At 46.2% G+C, this 10,368-nt stretch overlaps 1 protein-coding gene across 2 annotated transcripts; it reads right to left on the minus strand.

Annotated features, from left to right (window-relative positions):
- Positions 1-56: 56 nt before the first annotated feature.
- LOC122212711 (ral guanine nucleotide dissociation stimulator-like) lies at positions 57-7,459 on the minus strand. 2 transcript variants are annotated; one of them, XM_042926671.1, is made up of 9 exons: positions 7,208-7,459; positions 6,629-6,736; positions 4,967-5,154; positions 3,440-3,633; positions 2,915-3,291; positions 1,910-2,125; positions 1,425-1,528; positions 853-922; positions 57-235 (listed from the first exon to the last, which is right to left on the minus strand). In XM_042926671.1, the coding sequence occupies exons 1-9, from the start codon at positions 7,391-7,393 to the stop codon at positions 110-112; spliced, it is 1,569 nt and encodes a 522-aa protein (XP_042782605.1). In that variant the 5' UTR covers positions 7,394-7,459; the 3' UTR covers positions 57-109. The 2 variants fall into 2 exon arrangements, with proteins under 2 accessions (XP_042782605.1, XP_042782606.1); XM_042926672.1 differs by having other exon boundaries at positions 7,198-7,286.
- Between the last annotated feature and the right edge of the window lie 2,909 nt (positions 7,460-10,368).

Genomic DNA, 10,368 nt, shown 5'->3' on the forward strand with positions numbered 1-10,368 from the left:
TAGACCCTCCTCCCAGTCACTTTAAAATAAGAGTTTTGGAAGCTGTGGCAACAAGAGGAGGAGCTGGAGTAGAAAGGTCCACCTGTCTTGATCTGGAGGCCTCCAGCTGTCAGAGAGGAGCCCTTCTCCTCTCACTCTGGAGGCTCCATTCCCCAGGAACACTCACCTTCTTCTGCAGCCTTTTCTGGGCTCTCTGGAGGCTCATCATCAGGGTGGCCCATTTAGATGGCCACTCCTGCAGGGTCAAGGACAAGTTCATTGAGACCATAATATCCTCAGTCCACTCCCCCCCCACCATCTTTGACTTGAGACCCTGGACATCTGACCCAAGTCAGCTGGTACCAATGCTACATTATCCTTAAGCATGCTGTGAGTGATTCTAGCACAATCTCAGCTCCAACATTCACTCCATGTGTGACCTTGAACTTGCAGCCTGGCCTTCCTGAGCTTCTTTTCTCATTGAGAAAAGTGAGAACACCACCTACATCACATGGTCTTCTGAGGACTCAGTGTGCTATTACTATCATTATTGTTTCCCTCCACCCATCCCAACCCCACTACTGAGCAGAAGGCTGTCCTCTGGGCTCTCAAGCTGTATACAGGTCCCCATCTGGACTAGCTGTTAATATGGAGAGACAGGGTGTCTATAGCATCTGGTTGAACAGCACCTTCTTGCTCCACCCCCAATGGAATCTTCACCCCAAAGTGTAACCATATTCATACCAAAGGCTTCACCTCCCCAAGGAATGCTTCAGGTCATTCCCCTACACAGCAGTCTTTCTTCATCCACTCAGGACCCTGTTCCCTCAGGCCCCACCCTCTCTCTTCCCAAACCTCCTCCTCCCATGATACCTTCAGGAACAGTTCCCTTCTCTGTGGGTTATCTTCAGTGCACAGCTTTTTAAATTTTTGAAAGCTCTTCCTGAATAGAGGAAAAAATGGCAGAAAAAATTATAGGAATAATGTGGCTTGAATGTAAGTTCCTCTTATTTGAGTACTCCAAAAAGTCAAACTGCCAGTATTAGGGTTTTCTCTGGATTCCTCTGAGAACTAAGGTGTTTGTAGGACATGGAGGGAGCTCTCATGTGAGTCATCCAGTGCCACCATTTCCATATTAATTGAGCAACTCTGTTTCAGTCAGTTGTGGTTTCAATTGGGCAGAGAGTTTTGTTGCTGTAAAGTAAGCACTTGATAATATTTAATTTGGGTCAACTCAGTGCGTGATATTTAAGAAAAAATATTTCTGTAGCTGGAGTCAGGGTGGACTATTCTCCAGGGTGGGTTATAGACCTGTACACCAGCCCAGGTTCTATTGCCAGGGTTTGCTGCCTCCCAGGAGGGTCCCAGTTACTGAGGGGGAAAAGATGTGCATATGGGAAATCCCTCATCCACCCTGATCCTTCTATGGAGAGAGGCATACTCACCTGGAAACTTTCTCCCATGTCTTCTTCAGACGGTAAATTGAGGCACTCTGCAGAGCAGAGAGGATGGCATGCAGTGAAGAGTAGTTCCGCATGATTTGACAGGCCTGGGGAGGGAAGAGAATGAGTGGTCATGTGGGTAGCAGGAGTCCTATTTGCTCTAAAGTATCAGTCTCCCTCAGTTTAAATTTTCCCTCCAAGATGACAGATATCCAGGTGCCTGCAGAAGGGCACATATAAGACCCAAAGAGTAACACTGCTGGGGAGAGGGAAGATTTTAGCTCATTCCAAGGAAGGAGCCAGGTAGGAACTGAGCGTTCCACCATTGGGACATGCAAGTAAAGGTCAGCATGTCCCTGGAGGGAAGAGCCTAGGGACTGTGCAGACCCTAGGGCTTAGACTAGGGACTCCGACCCTGAGAATTGATAAAGGAAATATCAGTTTCCAAGGCTCAGAAGAGTGACTCATCTTGGCCTCCCATAAAATACCTTGGCCACCTTTATCCAGTGCTCCACCACCATGGCCCTGTCCTGGGCTATCATTCTTGGGTTTCCAAGGCAGGTGGTGATGACACAGTTGACCACACTGTTAAATTGGGTGACGGTAGCACAGACTGTGGGTGCCAGGTGCTCATTACCAGGCTTATTCCGCTTGGACCAGATGGAGCCCAGGCACTGATGAGGCAGCACCTTCTTGAACAGCTCCTAGAGAATGGGGTGGGGAGGGTAGGGGTGTTCAGCCAGCCATTTCACATTCAGGATTAATGTCCTAGGTAGGAGGTTACCAGGTCAGAGCTTTAGTTCCTGAAGCTGAGAATGTGGCCTGAGCCTGATTGGAATCCCTGGATTTCATTCCATTCTATTTTCACTGAGGGAGTCAAGTACAGGAAGACCTAGGAGTGAATGCTGGCAGGGAAAGAAGGAGAGAATTTGTACCCTGGTCATCCTTGCTAACCCCAGCCTCTAGATGACAGTTCAATGTGACTCCTCACAAGGGGGCATTTTCCACTCGACCTGTTTTTCCCTTTGGTCCTACTCTCCTTTCGATGCACATTCCCCCATGACAGTTACAACCGTAAGTTTCTCTGTTTCCCCTTGAAGTTATGTACATGTCAGATGCCTAATAAGTGCACAGGGTGTTAAGACTCCAAGGAAGATGGGTGGGTGACCCATGGACTTGACTGCACCCAGTGAGCTGTCTTCCTCCACCTGAAGGACCAGGGCCTACCCATTTTTCTAGCTGTTCTAGCTCATTTAATCTACACAGTAACTCTGCATCAATTCTTATCAGTGCCTCTCTCTACAGTTTGCAGCTGGACAGTGAAAGCTCGATTTAAGGACCTTGGCAGGGTAACATGGTTGATAAGTGGTCGAGCTGAAATTTGGACCCGGACTATAGTAGTCCACATCAGGGAAAGGCAGGTCTGGGTTAGCTGACGGCAAAAATGTAGAAAGTGCCCTGCCCTGTCCTGCCCTGAGAGCCCAGCTTCTTACCGCATCTATGTAGGTTAGCTGCTCTGCCACCAGCTTGGGAGGGAAGTCCATGAGGCTGGGTTTCTCCTCATTCAGCTGGTTCTTTGGGGTCACATGCCCGTGGCAGGAAGGCTCTGGCGCTGGAGTTGGCTCTGTCTCTATTTTTAGAGCTGGAGTTAAAATTCTAAGTAAAGCTGATGATTGAGCTGATTGTAGCTGTGGACCTGGCACATATGCTGAAGAAGATGTTAACACTTGTTCCAGTTCTGGAACAGCTGATGGAGGTGATGCTGGCTCTGACGCTTGAGGTGATGGTTGAAACATAACTGGCGCTGTCTCTAGTTCCATAGTAGACCCCTTTTCTGGCTCTGCAACTGGAAGGAGCCCTGGGGCTGGCACTGGATCAGGATAAAGAGAAAGGTTCATCCACATAACTGACTTTCCAGGTGCCTTCCCAAAAACAGGACAGGTACCATTGCTTTCAAAACAATATTCAGCCCATGAACCCCACCCCAGTTAGTCTTCCCAGATTTTAATCCCCTTTACCATCTGACTCTGCCTCAGTGGGCTCCAGAGTTTCCTGATGCACCAGGATAAGGGCGGTGTGGTTCTTCAGGTCCCAGTCATGCAGCTTCATATCCACATAGGCTGTCTTTACTTTGAAACTGGTAAAATTCAGAGACTGCCAGGTATCCTGAAATTTCTGGTCAGGCCATGTACTCAAGATGGGAGAGAGGGTGCTGGGTAGAGTCATGTGTGGAGAAGCATCAGAGGCCTGGCCTTTTATTCCACACTGTACTCCCACAGCATCATTATTTCTCTATGGATCCCAGAGGATGGCCCAGCCCACTTCCAACCCCGCCTTTGCAGTGGAAGGCCTAGTCATCCAGAAAACCTGTGTGAGTCTGGTTTTTTCACTGATACTCTTCTCACCACGGCCTTGGGCATAGTCAATGCCATCCTCAGTAAAGACCAGTAATAGGGCTTACGTTTGAGGCCGATTTATGAGCAGTCTTCTCACTACACCTTCTGTTCTTGGCCCTAGTTGCTGTGGTAAGCAGAGGTAGATATGGAGAGAAGCAGGCAGAGCCAGATAGAACAGTAGAAGGGATGGGTCTCTTAGGCACCAACTGAACCCAGACTGTGCTCTGCTTCCCAGAAGTTTTGGGGCCCCATCCACAGCTCTCTTTGACTCATTTGCTTCTTCACAGGAAGCCCCCAAACATAAGCCCTCCTATGGAAATCAAGAGATCTGTGAGTTCCATGGTTCTGAAAGTCCTCCTCCAGCCACAACCCCTATAGTCTCTTATGCTGCTCTGTGGATGCAGGAGGCCCTCCTACTGAACCTGAAGACCCACTCATGTTTACTTGGTCTTGTAGTCTGTCATAATGGTCAAATAAGGGACAATCCTTTCATACCCAGAGGACGCCATGAAAATGTCACATATAATGAACCAAGGACATGAGTGTAGAGTGATTGCCTACTCTCTGACTAGAATTGACACCAAGGCATTGTGTCTACTTTATTCACTGAATTATCTTAGTGACTAGAAAAGTGCCTGCATTACTAGGTGATTAACATATATTGTTGATTGAATTAACCCAACCAGTACTTTTCAGATAACTGTGTGGGCCATGGGTGCCTCTGCCTGTCCCCCAGCAAGCCCTAGTCTGGCCATATAAAGGAAAAATACCAAGCCCAGCTAGATAGAATCTCAGAAGTCCTTTGCAAACAGGACAACTTCTGCTTTCCATGTCCTTTTCTAAATTCAGAAGTGCCACAGGCCTGCGAGGGTTGAGGTTGAGAGCTTCTTCACTGGAGAGAGAGAGAACTATTAAACCTAAAGATACTCAGCATGTCCAGCAGCCCTTTCTACAGAGTCAGGCACCAGATAAGCCCATGCCATGTTTTCTCCCATAGTTTACTACAGTTGACACTGTGAGGTTCATCCTCTTACCACCGCACTTCCAGAAGAGGAAAGTGAAGCTCATAGAGGTGCAGTGACATTCCCAAGATACACAAGTAGTAAATGGGAGGCTCCCCCCTGTGCTGTGTATGAGGCAAGCACTCACCTTTTGAACTGCTGTCCCAGGACTAATTGGGCCATGGGGAACACCTGGTATATGCAGAAAATGGTTGTGATGTTTGAGATGTTTCTATCCTGGAAAGGTGATTGTAGCAGGGACTGTAAAAAATTTTCCATTGTGCCTTCCTTGAGCTTCAGCATTGTACAGGCCTCATCCAGGGACAGGGTTGATTCCTTTTAACACCGGGTAGACAAGGAGGGGCATGTAGTCAGCTTCAATGCCATGAACTACCAGGAAGATCAGGGTCTGGTTCTCAGACCAAAGACCCCCATCCCTTTGGGAACTTGTGAAAGAGAAGGGACTCGGGTGCCCACACAGAATAAGGTTCTAGGCTTAAAATTGCAATTGGTTTTATGGGGGAAATGATAAACCATTGGTAACTCCCAAGCATTCTCTTAGCTGAGCAACAATAGCACTTCTTTTAATAGCCTATATTAAGAGCATTATGCCAGTGAGTCATCAGTAAACATCCCTACTGTAGATATGAGAAAACAGAGGGTTAGAATTTCGAATGCTGCTCAAGATCATATAGGTTAGTCCTGAGAATTGTCAAAAGCATGGGCTGCATTTCCTCTAAGCTAATGAGGCTTGGTCTGTTCCTGATAGGGAGAAAGTTTCTGGGGGAAACCACCTTCTTCAGCAGGCCCCAGGGAGCCAGTCAATTGTAGTCTGGGTTCCAGGCTTACCCTGATCATCTCTGGGTCCCGAGAAAGGACATGAATCTGGACCTGTTCTCACCCTATACCAGCACTTGATGTTGTTGCTGGACTGATGCACCTGCTGCTTGTCAAGGGAGATGGAATTTAATCCTTAGAGCAGCTCATCAAAGATTTCCTGGGTGAAACTCTTAAAAGACAGAGGCAGGTATCTCAGCCAGGAGGCATCAAAGTCCTTCCACCCAATTAGTGCTTCCATGTTATGGCAGATCTAGCAACCTAAAACATTCTTTTAGGACACTTAAGATTTTCCCTGCATCACTGTTGACATGAAAACAGAATTGAATCCTGTCAAGTTCCAACAGACTTGAAAGGCTGAAACAGTGGCACACAACCTCCTTTATGGAATATTATGAAGACATATAAGAACACAGCTCATGACTTGGTGGGCCTACAATAATTTAATGTGTTCTGAGAGACAAGACATTACAGAAACATATAGAATGGCTTCATCCCACCCTTAATTTTGTGTTAAATCACCCTGTTTTGTGTGATGATATGTAAGGGCTTGGAGAAGTTCTGCAAGGACAGTGGAGCTGAGTGCTACCCAGGATATCTGGGGCAAGTAGGTAAAATAATAAAACAGCAGTAAAATGCAAAGATACTCATGGCCTCATGAAAAGTAAAAAATAAATAAATAAATAAAAATGATTAATTAAAAACATTAAATATGTTCTCTATCAAAATATAAAAAATAAAATACATACACAATACATGCATTCTCTACCATTCCAACATATGTAAAGAGTATCCTCCTACCTTACCACATAGCTGGTGGCAGAGGTTTGGATATTCAGATTATTTTGTGGTTGGGCCTGTGGGACGCTCATGTGGAAATACAATGTGAGGGCCTCAGGTTTGGCCCCATATTTATGTGCAGGCCTGTGCATATTTATGTGCAGGGTGTGAAAAACCCTCTTCCCATTCTTACCTCAGAGCAGCGCTGATTCTTGGTATCCTTCTGCACCTGACACTTATCTAGGGCGCTGCAGTAGTTGAAGCCATGGACCATCTCCTCAAAGATATCTTGGGTGAAGTTCTGCAAGTACAGTGCCCCGTAGTCGGGCCAAGAGACCTTAGGGTCCTCCCTGGACATTGCCACAAGGGGACATCCCCATTAGAAATTGTGTTCTCTACAGTACAAGCTAAGAGGGGAAGCTGTAAAGACATCCAGCAAGGAGGAAACCAGAAGAAACTCTAGGGCTCGTAATTAACATATAGGTAGTTGAACTTGGTCCCCAGCAATTATCTTCTCCTGCCTGCCAAGACCTGGGGTATGAACATGAGAGATGTGCTAGGCTTTCAACACCTGACATCTTGCTTCTGCTCATGAAGGGCATAGCCCTCGTCCTCTGTCCCCTCCCCTGATCTCTCTCTCTCTCTCTCTCTCTCTCTCACACACACACACACAGACACACACAATGAGGGGCAAGAGGTGTAGGCCTGCTCTGGGCAGGATCAGAGTTGTGGCATGCTCTCCAGTGGGCTGCCCTGAGCTACCTTGTGTTACCTGTGAGCGCCTCCTGCCAAATGACCAACAGCTTCGGAGATGAGGGCTGAGCTGATGTCTACAGTGACATAAAGGTTTCTCACTCTGGGCTTTCTTAAGCCCACATATCCTGAAAATGGGGATACAGCAACAGAACATTTTGTTCTCTAGAGTGACTCTGGGCAAGTGAGCTGGAAAGCAGGCCATCTCTAGAATGTGGGCACCTGGTTACCAGAGTTCTAAGTTCTGTTGAAGCCTATCACCAAGGAAGTGAAGTCACTTTTTCAAGATTCCAGTACCTGGGGCCCTTCTTTAAATGAGACCTATCTAGAACCCCTTATTGATAGTTGACTGCTTATCTTTCTCCTCCAATGTCATCTCCTTAACTGTAAACAATGAGTCAAAAATGCCATAGCCACAACTCCCTGGAAATGCAAGTAGGGTTCTAATTTTGAGGATACAGAACTGAATTCAGCTTTTTTTCTTTGTTTTACCAGTTATATGTCCTAACTCAATGTGTCTCTCAAGTATTCCATAGTTTCCTAATGTGCATGTTGGGATCAGGCTAGAATATACTTCCTAGGAGCCTCATCGGGTGTAAATGGATAATATTTATAATATGTGTGGGCTGGGGCACCTGGGTGGCTCAGTCGGTTAAGCGTCCGACTTCGGCTCAGGTCACAATCTCGCGGTCTGTGGGTTCGAGCCCCGCGTCGGGCTCTGGGCTGATGGCTCAGAGCCTGGAGCCTGCTTCCGATTCTGTGTCTCCCTCTCTCTCTGACCCTCCCCCGTTCATGCTCTGTCTCTCTCTGTCTCAAAAATAAATAAACTTAAAAAAAAATTTAATATGTGTGGGCTGTTATCCAGTGTATCTGAGGCCCAAAATCAAGTATGGAAGAATTAAAAAAAGGGGCGGGATGTGGCATGGAGTACTATTCAAAAGAGACATCAGTGTAGTAATGGAACAGTCACTCTTCCTCTTGGCCTTATTTTAATACGGGTCCCATGATGGGGTAGAATGGTAGTAAAACCAGTTGTTTCCTGTTGTATTTAGAATGAGACTCAGTTGTCTCATTTCAATCTATGAGGGGGCAGCCTTCACAATGGCTCCCCATGCTGACTTGTGGTATATTGTTTTGTAACTCCTAAGTGGCTAGCGACTGGTTTCTGACGAATAGGATACAGCCAATGTGATGGAAAGTCATGTCTAAGTTTCAATTTCAAATAGTCTTTCACTTCCTAGTTACTTCCTCTCATGTACCATTTCTCTCCTCTTTCCCTTTACCTTTTTCTTTATCCCTTTTTTCTTTATCTTTCTTTAACCAAAAATCAAGTAGTGTTTTGAGCTGCCATTATATAGAGGCTCACATGGCAGAGAACTGAGGCAGTGTCCAGGCTGAAAGACACATAGGAACCCAGGCTCTGAGTCCAAATGGCATCCTGAATCATATGAGTCAACTTGGGAGAAAATATTCTTCCAATCTAGCCTCAGTTGAGGCCACAGCTGCAGCTTCTGACATACCCTGAGGCTGGGGAACCAAGTTAATATGTGCCTGGTTTCCTCATCCACAAAAAATTGTGAGGTATTAAATATATGTGTTTTACAGTGCAAGGTATTGGGACAATGCAGTAACAGAAGAGCAACAGATAACTTTCTACCAGGCCTCAGCACTTCTCCCTGCCCCTCCTCCCTCCCCTTTGCTCTCCTCCTAGTTTCCCTCCAGCCACTCTGGCTGCCTTTTTCACCTCCTCTGGACAAACTGGCTTCTGTTAGTGAGTGTCTGAAGCAGTGGTAGCTTCTTCCTGACACACTGCACGATGACTTGTTCAAGTCTAGCTCCCTTTTGTCATTCTGTTCTCAGCAATGTCATCCCCAGTGAGGCCTTTCATACCTTCCTACCCAATGACTCTCCAGCCTTCATTCATAGCACACATCATTTGCTTTTTTTCTTTCACATGCCTTTGCTTTTGTGCTATTGCCTATCTCTAGACTTGAGTTCCTGGAAGGCAGGTAGCTCTTGGTATTTTCAGCTCCACACATGGGCCCAACAAGGTACCTGGCATCAGGTTAAAAGCTTAGTGAATAGTTAATAAATAAATGACAAGGTCTTGGAGCCCATCTCCCCTTTTAACCACCTACACTGAAGAGAGAAATACTGCTAACAGTTTCAAGTTGTTTCTGGGCAGGAGGACAACCACAATGGCCTGTACATGACTTTTCATGCTCCAGTTCCTCCAGCAGAACACCCTAGGTATCATGGAAGAAGACTTCTTGAATTCTGTTCTCCAGCTCTAGCATTATAGCCCCAAGCAGGCATACCACCAAAAAAAGGGATATCTTTATTTGGGTATCCTCAAGGCAGTGGCTTTCCAGAGTCACGTGGGCAAAAGAACAGGACCTTCAGCTTCCAAAGCAAAGGATTTCAGATGCCTCCTTCTACTCTTTTTTCTGTCCACTCCCATGGTGTCCTCTTTACTAATACATCACCCTCACCTCAGCCAGAAGAGTGATTCTGCACCCACCATTGTATATCCAATTAGGACCCTGAAGGTTCAGTGCAGACTGGTCTTGTCCATGGACCCCAGATGCAGTGTACAGTGCTCTGGCATTTTCCCAGAGAATATAAACAAAGACAAACAGGTGCATAAAAAGGTGCCTGATGTAGCTAACCATCAGAAAGATGCAAACCAAGGTCACATTGATATATCACATCACATCAATTTGAATAGCTATCATAAAAAAGACAAGAGATAAATGCTAGTGAAGATGTGGGGAAAAGGGAACCTTTGTCCACTATTGGGGGAATAGAAAGTTGGTACACTCACTATGGAAAATAGTATGGAGATTTCTCAAGAAATTAAAAATAGAACATAATCTAGCAATTCCACTTCTGGGAACATATCCATAGCAAACAAAACAATATGTCCAAGAAATCTCTGCATCTCCATGTTCAGGAGGCATTATTTTCAACAGTCAAGACACAGAAACGTTTTTGAAATTTGAAGCCAAATGACTTTGAGTCTGGGAGGAAAAGAGACTAAGCTGCTACCAGGGAGACACCGGGACAACCTGAGGGGCCATAGGTGGGTGATTGTGGACTGGGAGAGATACAATGGGCCACGCTGGCACAGAGGGAAGGGATCCCCTTCTGTGGAGAGACAAGGGGAAGAGAAAGAGAGTC

The sequence above is a fragment of the Panthera leo genome (assembly GCF_018350215.1).
Source record: "Panthera leo isolate Ple1 chromosome A3 unlocalized genomic scaffold, P.leo_Ple1_pat1.1 chrA3_random_Un_scaffold_74, whole genome shotgun sequence".
Taxonomy (NCBI): domain Eukaryota; kingdom Metazoa; phylum Chordata; class Mammalia; order Carnivora; family Felidae; genus Panthera; species Panthera leo.